The sequence below is a fragment of the Mesoplodon densirostris genome, chromosome 1 (genome assembly GCF_025265405.1).
Source record: "Mesoplodon densirostris isolate mMesDen1 chromosome 1, mMesDen1 primary haplotype, whole genome shotgun sequence".
Taxonomy (NCBI): Eukaryota; Metazoa; Chordata; class Mammalia; order Artiodactyla; family Ziphiidae; genus Mesoplodon; species Mesoplodon densirostris.
The window spans coordinates 8,571,164-8,588,294 of NC_082661.1; the positions used below are offsets into that span (position 1 = coordinate 8,571,164).

A 17,131-nucleotide genomic window follows, 5' to 3' on the forward strand; every position below is an offset into this window, starting at 1 on the left:
TGGAAGTTTACTTTTTAAAAATTATTTATTTTATTTTTGGCTGTGTTGGGTCTTTGTTGCTGCACCCGGGTTTTTCTCTAGTTGTGGCGAGCGGGGGCCACTCTTCACCACGGTGCACGGGCCTCTCACTGCAGTGGCCTCTCCTGCTGTGGAGCACGGGCTCCAGGCGCACGGGCCTCAGCAGTTGTGGCATGTGGGCTCCAGAGCGCAGCCTCAGCAGTTGTGGTGCACGGGCTTAGCTGCTCTACGGCACGTGGGATCCTTCTGGATCAGGGCTCGAACCCGCGTCGCCTGCATTGGCAGGCGAATTCCCAACCACTGCGCCACCAGGGAAGCCCCTGGAAGTTTACTTCAACACCAGTCTTGGCTCACACGTTTCCACTGATGGATGCACACCACCTTGCGAGGTTGCTTATCCATTGGATAAATAGTACTGACTGCTAGAATGTTCTTCTTCACAGGGACCTGGCAAGCTGCTTCTCTCTAATTCCATTTATTCAGCTGTTTCTAGCCAAATTCAATATTTTCTAGATCCCTGCAGTTGGAATGCTTTGAGGTCCAAAGAATGAGTCTCCTGGCCCCAGTTTTCGTCGTCCCAGGGTGAAGAGTGAGATGAGGGACCACATTCTGGGCATGGGAGTGGATTTGGGGTGTACTTCTCATGTCATCTCCAAATTGATGGACTTGGTTTGGAGCCATAGTTTTTGTAGAGAAAAAAATGGAACAGAGAAGTAAACCATAGTTATAGAACTGATTTGCCTTTTCCCTCCCAAGTGGTAGTAAGAAACAAACAAGTTAATAAACAAGACTCTTAATAGGTGATCTGAAGCTGTTTTGTTCTCCCCCCTCCACGGGGTTAGAAGTAGCCTTTAACTTTTGGGTTCCTGCTTGTTTGTTGCTTTCTTCAAGGACTGGGGAGCATGCGCCTCTGCTGGAATACACGCCCGCCTGCATTGCACCCATGGTTCTGGTCCACGGTCTTGAGTCCATGGAATTCTCAGAGTGGGCAGTGAGCCATGTTTGTTCGTCTATCTGTGCCCCGAACTGGAGAGTGTGCACTTTGTACTGTGTTGCCCCGGCTTGGGGCGGGGAGGCGGGGTGGGGGGGCGGCGGGCAGGCGGCGATAATCAAAGAGTTGTTATTTGAGCATATTTGGTTGTAAACAAAGCCCTTTCTGTTATGCGCTGCCAGCTAGTTGCTGGAAAGAGCTTCACTTTTAAGCTTTTGCTGCAACACTCTTCAGGGCGTCTTGCAAGGTTTGGCCTTCAGATGGAAATGTCTTCTGCTGGGCAAAGCTGGCGTGTGAGGATTAGATGAATGTGTTTGTAAATATTTCACTATATATTTTTTTTTTTTTTTTTTTTGCGGTATGCGGGCCTCTCACTGTTGTGGCCTCCCCCGTCGCGGAGCACAGGCTCCGGACGCGCAGGCTCCGGATGCGCAGGCTCAGCGGCCATGGCTCACGGGCCCAGCCGCTCCGCGGCATATGGGATCCTCCCAGACCGGGGCACGAACCCGTATCCCCTGCATCGGCAGGCGGACTCTCAACCACTTGCGCCACCAGGGAGGCCCTTCACTATATATTTTAAAAGCAATCACAAGGCTATCAGCACACCTAAACAAATAACAAGAAATCTTTATATCATGGTATTATATGTTCTCTTGTAGAGTTAAATCCGAAGTGTTTGGTCCAACTCCCTACAAAATTCCAAGGGAAAGGACTTTTTATAAAAAAGGTCTTCTCATGTACATCAGCAAGCAGCTTTCTAAGACACCACCTCTGTTTCCAAAATGCTTTCCAAAGTCAGCTATTCGCGCTGGCAGATCTCCTCTCGACTGTGCCCATGGTTCCAGAAACCAGGGTTTGTGCGTGGATAATGAACGGACAGACACTTGCGTGTTTGGGGAAGCTGGGTTGGATGCTGTGGTTCTTGAAAATAGCCATCGCGTTTCCTGCGTGCCCCGAGCATCCCTGGCTGCCAGACCTCACGGTGGATGGTGCCTTCAGTCCCATGGCAACAGCAGCCTGGGCCCTGGAACCTGGCCACGCCACGCGGCATGCAGGATCTTAGTTCCTGACCCCATGCACCCCGCAGTGGAAGCGTGAAGTCTTAACCACTGGACTGCCAGGGAAGTCCCTTGGAACCTGGATTATTGAGGTGGGGGTCTCCGCTGGATGTCTGAGGTGGCCAGGGAGCCTGAGCTCTCAGGCTTTGCGCCTCCAGCAACGGCTCTGCCTTCTGTGGCCTTCTGAGGTCCCTGCCCCCATCGCTGCTTTTCTGGGATCATGAAACCCATAAAACTGGGGTGGCTTTGGATGACTACGGGAAGGGCTAGTGTTCGTAACTGGCTGGGATCCCATCGACGACTGATCTGGGTATCGTAGGATGGTCAGAGCCACATGAGACACTTTCAGATGCTCATTTAAGACTCTAGATTTTTATGGAATACTTGATCCATGAGAGGCACATGTAAGGGTTTGGCATAGTTTTTTCAGGAGTCAGAGAGATTCAAAATCTGTCTCTGCCACTCATGGGCACGTGTGACATCTTCACGCCTTGAATTCCTCACTGTGACAGGGGAATAATAATAATAATGATAATAAGCTTCCCAAGGTGGTGTGAGGTTAGAAGGTCGATGCACAGCCTCGCAGTCTTTCGAGGGACAGGTCAGAGGCAGCTTCTACCCAGTGTCCTCAGGTTCCCCAGCTACGTTGAGTCCTGATGGGTCCCGCTTAGCAGTGCAGCCCAGGTTATTGGCGTTTCCTTCTCTGAGTCTCACTCCCTCCACTTCTTCATTTGTGCTTCATGAAATCACCTCTCACATTCACTCCTGCCTCCAAGGCCTTGTCTCAGGCTGGTTCCAGGCAGAACCCAAACGGAGACCAGCAAGTACCAGCAGTGCCCCCTGCAGGGCTGGCACACCCCACCTACTGTGGTTACCGGGGTATCTCTTTAAAGGCTAAGGGCTTCTTGCTTGGTTGCAGGTCAGGAAGGTGGCTGCTGCTGCACAGAGGCTGGGTGTGGCTTTGCCTTATGCCCTGGGGACCCTGGTGGAGGCCAAGTCTTCTGCACAAGACCAAGGTCTTTCTTCTGCACAGAAGGCCAGCCCAGAGGAGGACACAGTCCGATCGGCTAGTTTCCCAGGGAAGACACAGCCGAGCAGGAGGAGGGGAGGGCTTTTGATTGATTGATTGATCGATTGACTTTGATCCAGCCCTGGTAAAAAAGTACTTAGAAAATTGCACTGGGGCTTCCATCTCCAGCCCAGACCATTCAGGTCACTGATGGACGGAAGCAGGCACGTCCTTCAGCCACTCAGCCCCTTTTTTTCAGGCTTCACCTGATCCCTGGGAAACCTCTTTCTTTTTTTTTTTTTTTTTGCGGTACGTGGGTCTCTCACTGCTGTGGCCTCTCCCGTTGCGGAGCACAGGCTCTGGACACGCAGGCTCAGCAGCCATGGCTCACGGGCCCAGCCGCTCTGTGGCATGTGGGATCTTCCTGGACCGGGGCACGAACCCGTGTCCCCTGCATCGGCAGGCGGACTCTCAACCACTGCGCCACCAGGGAAGCCCTGGGAAACCTCTTTCTGCCAGGAGCTTGACTGTCTCAGATTTGGGAACTGGATAAGGACACAGGCTGTCCCCTCCCTGTGTCATGATCCTTTTCTTGCCAACACACACAGGGAGCACGAGTTTCTGATTTTATTTATTTATTTTTTTGGCTGCTCCGTGCAGCCTGCAGGATCTTAGTTCCCCGACCAGGGATCAAACCCACACCACCTACAGTGGAAACCTGGAGTCTTAACCACTGGACCGCCAGGGAAGTCCCAGGAGCACAGGTTTCTAACCGCGTTTGTTTCGGCTTTTCACGTTCACCTGCAAGGTCCTCCTTGGTCCCATGGTGTTTGAGAAAAGCGGAATTATTGTCTGTCCCGGTGCCGCGAGGCTGCCTCTCTGGGGAGCTCCCGAGAACCTGCAGTGGCTTGGTTTCCCGCATGGCCTTCCTCCTCATGCGGGTTCCCTCACAAGAGCCAGGCAAGCAGCTTTGGGCGGGGCTGCGTCCTTCACGAGACGGAGTGCAGGTGCCAGAGGGCTGGAATTTCTTGGGAAAATGCAAATATGCAGCAAAGAATTTTTTCGGATTCTGGGGTTGCTACTGTAAGTAAGCTCCTAGTATAGAGAGGGGAAAAAATAGTTTCCTGTCAATCAAGAAGCATATTTATCACCATGGACCAGAATAGAATATGTGGCCTGCATTGGCAATTCAGTTTGCTACTCTTAAGAAATTCAGTTTTGTCACGCAGCCCAGATGGAGATGTTGATTTGGTCCTGGCTCCTTCTCTGTACATTATTTCCACTTCACTCTTTCTGTCATCTGTACAGACCATGTGCTGCCTTTCTTGCTGTAAGAGAAAAAGGGGCAGGGAAGGGCCTAGGCCTGGCATCAGGCTCCTGCTCTGCTTCCTCCTGGCTCTGTCCGTGACCTTGGGTGGGTCTCTTGTCCTCTGAGCCTCCGTGCCCCCCTCTGTAGAATAATGTTCATAGCAAGCTTCCTGCCCTCGATGGGTATTTGCCAAGATCGAATGTTTTAGTCTGTGTGAAAATGCCTTGTAAATTGTGCCTCATGCGCCACGTGTTGGCTGTTACTCTTCCAGCAACGGGGATGGTGCTTTGTGACGGTGGGGACTTGGGACTAATAGGAAGGGTGAGAAGGTGGAGGCCGTCTTTTATTCAGAGGTCACTGCAGGTCAGGCACGGCCCTCAGTGCTTTGACGTATGTCATCTCTTTCCTCTCCGTAACTTCCACCGAGGCAGGTATCATGTCTCCTTATTTCACTGATGAGGGGAATTAGCATAGGAGGGGTGAGGTGGGTCCCCCGAGGCCACACATGGTGGGTGCGGTGGCAGAACCTGACCACCTGGGGCTGGAACCAGATCTGTAGGTACATGTCCTGGAAGTGTAGCTTCCCTAGAGAAGGTGGCAGGTGCCCTGCCTGTTTTCTCTGTCCCTTTGCCACTCCCTGCGGGGAATCTGTTCCCCAGTTTGGTCTCAGGGGTGATAGCACATCTGCCTCACATCTGGGCCATTATTGGATTCCCAGAGCTGAGTACAGGGCGTGGGTCCAGCCCAGGGGAGTGAGGCTGAGGGTGTTCGTGGGGCCGTGTCCTCTGACTGTGTCTCCCATGCTGCCCGTGGAGGCCCCGTAGGGGTTGCCTGGGCAGAGGGAAGGCCTGCAATGAATGGCCGGCTTCCAGGGAGGGGTTGGATGGCTTTTTCCTCTCATATTTTGTAAAACTTTTGCTTCCCTTAACATATTCTCTTTCTGCCAAATCAGACGCTTGATTCTCAAAAGTTATGGCACCCAATTTTCCAAACAATCAAGATTTTTACAGACCCTCGATCAGGCTCTTTCAGAAGTCATCTTTGGAGGTCACCGGGCTCACATTCCTACCCACAAAAATGAGACAGATGCCGAGGTGACATTAGGCTGATGTCATCAGATGCACTCAGATTGGCAGTCTTCCTCCTCTGGCCTTTCTGAATGTTTTGGTTTATTGATTTCCTTGACCCGAGGAGGACATTTAATTTTGTGATTTTTTTTTTATTTTTTAGCTTACATGAAAAATGAAAGATATGCCCAGCAGGTATCACCCAAGAATATGATGGAGACAGAATTGCCTGTGGCTGGGCCCAGTGCACCCTTGAATTTTTTGAAGATTTTCTTGATAATTTTTTTTTTTTTTTTTTTTTTGGTGACTGTAGAACTATCTGAAATGATTTCATTAATTGGCACAATCCACTAGATGTTTTTGGTATTTCAACTTGCTTTTTAAAATCCAAGCTAAGTATCTTTCTCCATAGACCCTCCCTTCCTCTTGTTGTCTCATTGGTCATCTACTGACTCACGGTCATTCATGATCATTTGTTCCTCACAGACTTAACCAGACTCTGGAGGGAGGGCAGTGAGCAAAACCAGACACAGTTCCTGCCCCCATGAACAGAACGACATACGTTACATGTGTTTGATAATGCTACACAGGACGGGTGTGCAGAGCCATAGTGGGGGCTGCTGACACCACACCCAGGTCCTCGTTTCCCACTGGCACACCCATCCCACAGCTGCTGGGGCTTGGCTGTGATGGCTCACAGCTGCTCCCCTCTCTGGAGCATGGTCCTTGGAAGGCGACAACTCCCACCACCCCACACACACCCCTCCCCCGCAGTAGATCAGTCTGTAGCCAGAGGCGAACCAGCATAGGAAAAGGTCTCAAGGTGGGGCAACACTGTGCAGTTCCAGCTCCAGAGCTCCCCATGGGATCTGGCAGAGTTAGACTCTGCCTGGGAACACAGCCTAGCTTAGCTCCTTCCTCTGCCTCATCTTGCTTCCTTCCTTCTTTTCTCCTTGGAGCCCTCCCTCAGTACATCACCTGCACCAAACCCCTGCCTCAGGCTCCACACAGAGGCAACTTGACCAAAGACAGGTGCTCTCAGAGCCCATCCAAGGAGACATTGATGTAGGTGGGGAGTTGAGGAAAACCATCTCAAAGAGGGCATGGCCGAGCTTGGATTTGCAAGATCAACAGGAGTTAAATCGATGGAGAGTGAATGGAAGGATATCGCAGGAGGAGGCACGGCACATGCCGAGTTCCGGTGGGCAGGAACTATGAACTGCGGGCTGAGAGGAAGCCAGTGTCTGTGGAGCAGAGAGAGAGTCCAGCGCGAGAGGAAGCTGGACGGGCCCGCGGGGCACGAGCAGGCAGACTCCCTGGGCTCCAGGAAGGAGTTCCTCCAGTTGGTGGGCAGCATCATCACACCTCCAGATACCCAGCCGGGGCCTTGGAGAGTTAGGTGGGAGGAGCCCAGCATGGCAGGAAATCTTACCCCGGGGTCAGAGGTCTGGAGTTCAGCTCCATTTTATCCATTAGACGTGGTGTCACTTTTGGGGCCCCAGGGAGGGTCCAAGGTACTCCACAGGACATTTTGCGGTCTTAGAACAGTAACCACCTGCAAGTGTGCACTGTGTTTATTAGGAGTGGTTATTCCCCTGGGTGTTCACAGTAACACCCTTCCTTTCCTTTAACCACCGGCCTTTCTTTTAACCGGGAAGGCAGAGGGTAGAGGCGGCTGCTTTGCAGGAGAAGATGGCTGAGTCCTCACCAGCCTGGGATGATCCTGACATGTGTGACATCTCTCTCTTTTCTTTTTAGGTAAAAAGAGCAACAGAAAAGGCGTGAGGACCAAGGGCTCTGAGAAGGCTGCCGGCGATGAGCACAGGGTCCCTGTAGCCCGCGACGCTGTCAGAGAGGGTGAGTGAGGCCCCTGCTGCATCTCCGGCCCTGGGAGGGCGCAGGCCCCGGCGCAGCAGCCGAGTCCTGAGCACAGGTCTGCCTGGGGTCTGCTGCCCCTTCTGGACCATCCGTACAGGGGTGAGAACACTCACGGGCTCTGTCTGCTGCTGCGCACAGCAACCCACAGCCCGATTTTCCCCATCAGCTTGACTAAGGGCATTTCTGAATTTCCTGGAGCTCTTGGTTGCCTCCCCTGCCCTCCCCCCTCAAAGACAACATCATTTCCTTTCTTGTGGGGCCTCGTAGCTGCCCGCAGCCTTGTGTGTGCATTTCTTGTCTCCCAGACGAACCCAGGGCCTCCAGTGTCAGAGGTCAAGTCTTCTACTTCCAAAGCATGTAATGCTGGGCCTGGCATTTTACAATCATGTGAAAATACCGGTCCTTTAAGTACTTACCTTAGGATGGTCAAAGCCATTCGTTCTAGACTCATGGACAAACTCTGACCCACTAGCTAGAGCTATTACTATGATTATTAACTATTACAATTACCTGTATCGTTCTCTCTCTTACTCTAAAGTAGGGTATCTGGGATGACATTTGTGCCGATATTAGTAATAGTGAACGTGTATTAAGCACTTACGCTCTCAGTAACTGCCAAGCACTGGGCCTCACACTTCACAGCTCCTGACGCCCCTCTGAGTATTGTGGGTATTATTATTGTCATCACCATCATCATCGTCGTCATCACAGATGAGGAAAATGAGACTCAATAATATGGATCGTTTGCCTCCCGTTACGCAGTTTGCAAGTTGTAAAACGGGGATTTGAACCCAAGATTTGCTGGTTTCTGCTCAGCAGCACAGCTGCTTGAAATAAATAGAGCATTTCACAAATTGGGGTTTATAGAGGCAGGATCCGATTCCAGTTGCCGCGTGAGCCCATAAACCGTGTAACAGAGTTGATTGTCACACAGGGAATCGTGTGCTCCTTTAGGCAGAGTGTAATGATCTGGGGCTGTGTTTCTAACCAAGAACTTGCCATCAAAGACATCATAGATATGACTAGCAGTGCATCCTAAAACAGAAACAGAAGTTCCACAGCAGTGAACTTCTGCAATCACTGAATAACTGAGAATTCTATTCCATCATAAAGTGGGCAGGTGTGCACTGGACACATTGCCCTTGGGAGGGCCCAGCATATCAGGACGGTGTGTGGCGGACCCAAGGGGTGCTAAGGCTGTGTTCCTGCCGGTTCACCCTGAGAGTGTGGGCCTTGGGGGTTTCAACTAAATGGGTGGTAGTGAGACTCCCACCTTGGGTGGGCCTCGGGCATGACTCTTTGTCCCCTTGCCCCAGCAGGCTGATAAAACACCAGCTGTTTCTCAGGATCACAAGTCACAGGGCTAAAGCAGCTTCTAGTCTGGCCTCACCTCTCTGGGTTCTGCTGCTGTCAGATCTGGACCAGAGAGTTCTTTCTTGTCTTGTTAATTCTTAGATGCTTTCAAACATATTTTAAAAATAGTTTTTCCAGTTTTGTTTGTAGCTTTAGCACAAGGGCCGGTTTGAATTATCTTACTTCTCCATTACCAGAATTGGAAGTTGGTACAATTTTGAAAGGCATTTTCACAAAGGTTTTTCAAGGCCCATTTCTGTACCCACGTGTGTGTACACGTAGACTCTGAAGTCCACACTTACCTCCTGTTCTGCCACACGAACATTCTCCTTCCCCACCCTGGCCCACTCAGGATTGTTCCCCCACCCTTCACCTCAGAGCCCTGTCTGAACAGTTGGGACCCTTGGTCTCAAAGGCAGCCATTCTGGCTCTGATTCTTTGAGCGCCCTGGACGTGATTTTGGCCTGTGAGCCTTGTTCACATTGCTCTTCTATTAAAACAGAATTGAGGGGCTTCCCTGGTGGCGCAGTGGTTGAGAGTCCGCCTGCTGATGCAGGGGACACGGGTTCGTGCCCCGGTCCGGGAAGATCCCACATGCCACGGAGCAGCTGGGCCCATGAGCCATGGCCGCCGGGCCTGCGTGTCTGGAGCCTGTGCTCCGCAATGGGAGAGGCCACAGCAGTGAGAGGCCCGCGTACCGCAAGGACAAAAAAAACAAAAACAGAATTGAGGGCAACCCTGGGGGGGAAGAGAAGCTGTGTGGGCCCTGGTATGCAAATATGGGAGGGAGCGAGATGGTGAGGAGAGGAGGTCATGTGCAGGAGGCAGGTGGCACAGCAGTTAGGAACACTGGTCTGGACCAGGAGGGGACACCTGTGGGTGGCGCTGGGCAGACCAGGGCCTCGGATGGACAGCTGGGCAGGCTCAGGACCCCGCATCCATCATTCTCTCAGCATCTCCTCTGGTCGAGCTGGGGGCCTCGCTGGAGCTGGGGCAGAGTGAAGGGGTGGGGAGGGTGGCTGTCACTTACACTGTGTCCAAGGCGACAGGTGGACCAGATGTCACCTGCTTCATTTTCAGGGCAGCGGGCAGTACAGATGTTAACCACACCGAGTTATGTGAGTGACTGGCATCAAAGGGCTCGTGTTAGATGTGGATTTGAAACCGCACAACCCAGATTGGGACTTGAACCCACTGTCTTTTAATTGAGATGATAGACCTGGTCTCCGGACTTAATGAAACCCAGGTTCTTTATGTCTCATTGCAGAAAGAATTCAGTGAGAGACAAAGTGATAGGTAAGAAGTGGATTTAGAGAGATACACATTTCAGAGACAGAATGTGGTCTGTCTCAAAAGGCGAGAAGGGCTTTGGGAGGAACACACTCCACAGACAGAGTGTGGGCCATCTCAGAAGGCGAGAAGCCCCAGAATAATGGGGTGGTTAGTTTTTATGGGCTGGGTCATTTCATAGGCTAATGAGTGGGAGGATTATTCCAACTATTTTGGGGAAGGCGCGGAGATTTCCAGGAATTGGGCCACCGCCCACTTTTTGGCCTTTTATGGTTAGCCTCGGAACTGTCATGGCACCGGTGGGTGTGTCATTTAGCAGCTAATATATGCCAGTGAGCGTATGATGAGGCTCAAGGTCCACGGGAAGTCGAATCTTCTGGGCCCACTGGAAGTTGAATCTTTGGCCATCTTGGCCCTAGTTGGTTCTAACTAGTTTTTGTCGTGTCCCCAATGGTTATGTCATTCTTTTAAAGGTTGTGCCCAGTCCCCTTCCCTCCTGTTTCAGACTCACCCTGAGAGAATCTTAGCTTTAAGGGAGAGATTATGTACATGGCTGTCACCATGACTAAGGATCAGTGTCAGCTGTGGTGAGTCTCCAAAATACATCTTGGATATTGTTCTATAATAGTATATGCAGTGGTTGAATTATTGGTGTAGTTCTTCCCCTCTCCCTATATGTACAGCCTTTGCCATATGACTTCTCAGTTCCCTTCACAAAAGGTGAAAGCCCCTTGACTTTGGGCTGGTCCGTGTGCCTAGGTGAGGCCAATAGAATAAGGTGCACTGACAAGGTGCCAGTTCTGTGCTGAGGGACTTTGTTTGTTTCCACTTGCTCCTTGCACCCTGCCATCTCCATGAGAAGAATGCATGCATCTAGGCCACTGATCCAAGGAGCCTGGGAGGTGAGTGAAGCAGATATGGGCCCAATCTGCAGCCTGGAGCCACCAGCTGAGCCCAGATGATCTGTAGACAACTAAGGAATAAGTGCCACTGAGAGTCTGTGGTGTTCTGTTACACAGAAATAGCTGACAAATACAGTGAAGAAGAAAACCCTCATTTTTTAAAAAGTTGCATCGTGTTCTGTCGAATGGATGTTCTATAATTTATTTAACCTCCTAAGTGAAGGACATTTAGGTTGTTTCCAATATTTTGCTGCTATAAAGAGTATCGCAGTGAACTTAACGTATACCCTGTCACTTACCATGCACTGCTTGCAGAATAACTCCCTGCTTGCCATTCAGAGCCCACCATGATTTGACTTATTCCTGTCCTCTGCCTCCCTTTTTTTCCAACCAGACAGGATCATGTTTCTCAGACATGCCCTGTGCTGAAAGCTCACTCACGTGTTTCCTCCGAAGGGAACTGGGCAAGCGTCTCAGTTGGTGATGCAGAGGCAGCTTTGGGGTCAGGCTCTACCCTCGCTGGCTGTGATGCTCTGGGCAAGTTACTGTCTCTGTGACTCAGTTTCCTCCTCTGTAAAGAGGGGATAATATGTCTTTTATAGGGTTTTGTGGAGATGAAATAATGTGTGCAGAGTGGAGTGTACACAGTAAGCTGTCAGCAAACATTAGCTATGATTTTTATTTGCTGTCTTGGGAGTTTTCATGCCTTAGTTATAGGAATTGGCAGATATTTTTAAAGGATCAGATCGTAAATATTACACAACTTATGGGCCAACATGCAAAGTTGAGCATATTATGTTGGTACTTAAGTAACCATTACAAAATGTAAAAACGGTTCTTATCTCATGGGCCGTACAGACACACATGGCTGGGTTTGGCCCTCACGTGGGCTGTAACTTGCTGGCTTCTGCCTTAGAACTTGATGGTTCTGCCTTAGAACTTGATGGTTCTGCTGTAGCTTGCTGGCTTCTGCCTTAGAACTTGATGGTTCTGCCTTAGAACTTGATGGTTCTGCTGTGACTTGCTGGCTTCTGCCTTAGAACTTGATGGTTCTGCCTTAGAACTTGATGGTTCTGCTGTGACTTGCTGGCTTCTGCCTTAGAACTTGATGGTTCTGCCTTAGAACTTGATGGTTCTGCTGTAACTTGCTGGCTTCTGCCTTAGAACTTGATGGTTCTGCCTTAGAACTTGATGGTTCTTCTGTAACTTGCTGGCTTCTGCCTTAGAACTTGATGGTTCTCTCGGAAGCCTGCCCTGATCACCTGTCCTTTGCTTTCCTGTATCTCTTCCTCAGGCTCCTGGTCCTCTCCTCTCTCACATCACAGTGATTCCTGTGCACGGCTTTTCTGACATGGGAGGCCATGAATGCTTATGAGCAGGCTCCCTGTGTGATTCACCTCAGGAAATGCCCAGCGTCGGTAGCAGCAGCACTCGACCAGAATAACAAACCTGTTTATCGCGCACCCACGCTGTGTCGGCACTAGTGTTCTGGGGTAGAGATCAGGTGTTCCATGCGTGTTGAAGTGGATTCTCCATGGCCCAGATCAGCAGGACTGGCCCTCCACAGGAAGTGCTCTTTGATCTGTAGGAAAGAAGCTTGATTTCCTGCCATCATGGAAATAGGGTGGTTTCCCAAAGCAGTACGTGTCGGTGAATGGAGTGCCTTCAGCACTCTGCCTCGTGTTGGGTTGGGTGAGATTTGAGGCCTCTACCAGGTACCATGCTTGGGGGTTGACCTACCTTGTGTGTGTGTGTGTGTGTGTGTGTGTGTGTGTGTGTGTGTGTGTGTGTAACTTGAGGGTTTTCCTTTGTATCACAGACAGTTTGGCTTTTGGCTTTTCATCCAAGCCCTTGCTGTGAGCCTTGCCCCTTGTTGCAGGGCCAGATGGCTCTCGGAGGCTCAGCTTGGTCGTCTCCCAGATGTCTGGCACAGCTGTGGAGAGCAGTAGAGTGAGTCCCAGATTCCTGATTTGGGAGGAGACGGGGCCGACATGGTCTCAGCTGCCCTGGAAGACGCTGTGATAAAGGATCACATCTGTATTTCGGATTCCTTTGGAAGTGAGAGGGGAAGTGAGGGGTGGCAATTGGGACAGAATCACACCACCCTCTTGGACAAGCCTTGGTTGGGAAGCCTGAAAGATGTGGACACTGGAAAGCCCAGGGCTCCTCCATCCTTGCTACTTTTTCCACTTTCAGCTCCATCTCAAACATGTCTAAAAAGTTCTTCGATCTCTAAAATGAAACCTGTGTCCCCTGAGCTTTTTCTAGCCTCTTGCACTTTGGAGAGGTTTATTTTTTCCTCCAGTGGTTTTGCCGTGGCAGGGTCTTCACTGGGTCAGATCAGGGGCCCTGGGCTCGTGCCCTCTGCAGTTGATGGCACATTGAGTGTGTTGATTGACACCATGTGGGCAGCCCAGGTCCATGGGCTTCAGAAGCCTCAGTCTGAAACCAGAGCCACAGTGGACTTGCCGGCCTAGAAATATCTCCCAGACAAGGGGTCAGGGAACAGAGCTCTGATGTGTCAGTAGCACTGGTTTGGTGGCACTGAAAGGTTCCATTCATTTCTATCACCCAGTTGACCCCAGCTGCGGTTCTCGGTGACCAAGATCACACTAGTCCATCATTGGAGGAGGGATTCTAGTGCTGCAGCTCCTGTGAATCCTCATGACAGAGGCCAGCACATGTGCTCTTGTCGCTCTTGGAGTTTTGTTCTGTGACACTGTCAGCCTTCATTCCATCTTCTCAAAACTTCTGTGTGAGACCGTCTTTATTCTACATTGCTGCCTCTGGATGGATTTAGCAGAAAACCCAATTCACCTTGTCACATGCTAAAACTTTAAAAAAAAAAATTAACCCACTTCAAGTGGAAGTTGTTTTAAAATTGATTTCTTTACTGCTTTATTAGACATTTTGAACTATGAAAATAGTGAATGCGCCTTGTAGAATATTTGGAAGATACAGAAAAATGCAAAGAAGAAAATGAAAGGAATCCACAGTCTTATCTTCCAGAGATAGCCATGGTTTACATTTTGGAGTGTGTCTTTCCAATCTTTCCTCTCTGTGTGTATGTGTGCATGTGTGTGTGCATAAGAACAACATCACAGGTATGTGTATAGATCACACACATGCTTTTTGCAAAACTGAACTAGTCTTCTTTTGTACCCTTCTATTCTCATTTAACATGCTGTTACTTTCCCATCATAAAATATTCTTTTACAACATTACGTAACATTATTTTCCATTTTATGATGGTTTCCTAACTATTACTGTGTTTTTAATGTTCCTGTTGTTTCCAGTTCTTCCCTGATGTGGTCAGTTCTGCTCTGCACCCTGGTGTCTGTGGCTTTGCTCACCTACTCCTTGGGCTTGTTTCCTTGAGGAGGGACTGCACAGGTGTGATCCCTGTCTTCCAGAAAAGTTTATACCAACTTGTGCTTTTATCAGCTTTTACCCACTTTCTATTAGGGTGTGTGTGTGTTGATTTATAAGAGCTCTTTATATATGAAGGACAGGGCCCCTCTATTGATACATTGCAATACAGGCAGTGAGGAAGTCTGAAAGCAAACTGAGTGGAGATCAAAGCCCAGTCCTTGGCTCACTAGCTGTCTGACCTTGGGCATGATGTTTAACCTCTTTGTTCCTCAATTTTCTCAAACATACAAGGGGGATAATACTTGGACATGCCCGTAGGATTGGGATAAGTATTAAATAAGATGACTTGAACGAAGCACAACAGTGGCTGACACATGGTAAATGCTCAGTAAGGGTTACTATTACCTTATTAGGTCCCATTGAATGAGCTTCCTATCAGTCATTCACTGGGGCACTGGCCATCTTTCTTCTGATAGAGGCTGAGTTGGAAGACGTGTCTTGGCATGAAAACCAAATGGGTGCGAATGAACCCCAAAAGGTGCAGGCATCCCCACTCCCAGCTGTAGGCGGCTCTAGACCAGGGCATTGCTCCCCCGAGAGTAGAGGCTGTGCGGAAAAGTGGAACCATGCTCCCCGAGGGCATCCTGCTTCCAAGAGGGAGGAGGGGAGGGCAGAGCTGAACTATACACACCATGTATCGGTGCCTGTGTACCAGTCAGACAGGTTACCCCAAGGGCAGGTGAGTCAGGTGGCAGAGAGAGGTATGGAACTCCCCTCAGGAACATCCCTCCTCATGGAAGCCAGGAGCGAAGAAGTGTTCTCTTTAGCATATGCCTACAAGTTTAAAATTCTTTCATCTTCCTGGAGAATTGTAGGGTTTTTTTCCTATTGTGTATTGACTTTCTTGATGACTAATACTACTTTTTGACTTAAAAAATCTATTTTATGTGACATTAAAGAAGCTATATAGCAATTTAAAAATTATTGTTTAAGCTTCGATTATCTTTTATAAAGGCCTGAACCATGTAGGAATATAGAATAATCTGTTCCTTGAAAGTGTGAAAGAACTAGGCTATAAATTCATCTGAGCTGGGCACTTTCCATAGAAGAAATTCTTTGATAATTCTTTACTTTCTTTCATGGTTCTTGATCTATCAGGTTTTTTTAATTCTTTTGAGTTCATATTGATAAATTTTATTTCTCAAGGTATCATCACTCCATTCATATACTTTTTTGAAACTTATTTGTTCATTTACTTTAGAGCAGTTTCACATTTACAGAAAAATGAGAGGAAAGGGCAGAATTCCCATGTACCTCCCCTCCTGCTCTAGTTTCTACTATTAGTAACACCTTGCATTTGTGTGGTGCATGTGTTACAACTGATAAGAGTATTGGTACCTTCTTATTAACTAAAGTCTGTGGTTTTCATTAGTGTTCACTCTTTTTGTTGAACATTCTATGGGTTTGGACCAAGATGTAATGACGTATCTACCATGTATAATACAGAATAGTTCCACTGCCCTAATAGTCTCCTGTGTTCATCCAATTCATTCCTCCTTCCCCCAAACCTCTGGCAACCACTGTCTCCAGATTTTGTCTTTTCCAAAGTGTCATATAGTTGGAATCATACAGTATGTAGCCTTTAAAGACTGGTTTCTTTCACTTAGCCATTTACATTTCAGGTTCCTCCAGGTCTTTCCATGGTGTGCTTGAGAGCTCATTTCTTTTGATCATGGAATAATATTCCATTATATGGCTGTACCACATACATTTGTTTATTTATTCATCTGTTGAAGGACATCTCAGTTGCCCCCAAATTTTGGCAGTTAAGAATAAAACTGCTATAAATATTCATGTGCAGGTTTTTGTTTGGGCATAAATTTTCAGCTCATTTGAGTAAATACCAGGGATCGTGACTGCTGGATCATAGATAAGAGTATGTATGGTATTATAAGGAGTTTTGTCTCTCTCTTTTTTTTTTTTTTTTTTTTGCGGTATGCGGGCCTCTCACTGCAGTGGCCTCTCCCGTTGCGGAGCACAGGCTCCAGACGCGCAGTCTCAGTGGCCATGGCTCACAGGCCCAGCCACTCCATGGCACGTGGGATCCTCCCGGACCGGGGCACGAACCCGTGTCCCCTGCATCGGCAGGCAGACTGTCAACCACTGCGCCACCAGGGAAGCCCCTGCAGTAGTATTTTTGCTTGTACTGCTTTGTATAGAATATTTCCTACTTTTATTGTGAAATAAAACATACGTATAGAAAAAGTCCATAAAATATATGTTTTGTTAACAAATAATTATAAAGCCAATCCCTATGTAACCATCACCTGGGTCAAGAAGTAGATCATCGTCAATCTCCCCATCATGTCTTTATCCCTTCAACTCTAGAGGTTACCTCTATCCCAACTTTGTTAACATTTCCTTAGTTTTCTTTATAGTTTTACCACTTATGTTTGTATTTCTAAATGAGTTCGTTTGGCCTGTTTTTGCAATTTATATAAGTGAAATTATAGCTTGTGTATTCAGTCATGTCATGTATCATTCTATCAGTGTTCTACTTGTTTGGTTCATTCATTTTCATTCCATCATAGGAATACACAACAATTTCTTTATCCATCTTAATGCTGAAGGACATTTGACTTGTTTGCAGTTTCTATATTTTATGAAAAGTGCTGCCAGTGAAAGTCCTTGCACACACATCCTCGTGTCCACGGGCTTGAGTTTCTCCTGGTGTGCATACAGTTAGGCATGGAATGACTGGGTTCGACTTGACTGTTGAACAAATGCTCAGTTGTTTTCCTCAGTGGCCATTGCATCCTGATTTCCCATCAGCATGGTGTGGAGCTGCCATGGCTCTGCATCCTGAACGACTGTTGTATGATCA

General features: G+C 48.7%; 1 protein-coding gene across 6 annotated transcripts in view; it reads left to right on the top strand.

Moving 5' to 3' along the window:
- The window catches only part of CPXM2 (carboxypeptidase X, M14 family member 2), a 134,221-nt gene that overhangs the window by 4,980 nt on the left and 112,110 nt on the right, over nucleotides 1-17,131 (top strand). For all 6 annotated transcript variants that reach the window (XM_060098449.1, XM_060098458.1, XM_060098468.1 and 3 more), the window contains exon 2: nucleotides 7,211-7,309. In XM_060098449.1, the coding sequence (XP_059954432.1) occupies nucleotides 7,211-7,309 (99 nt within the window). The remainder of the gene's footprint in view (nucleotides 1-7,210; nucleotides 7,310-17,131) is intronic.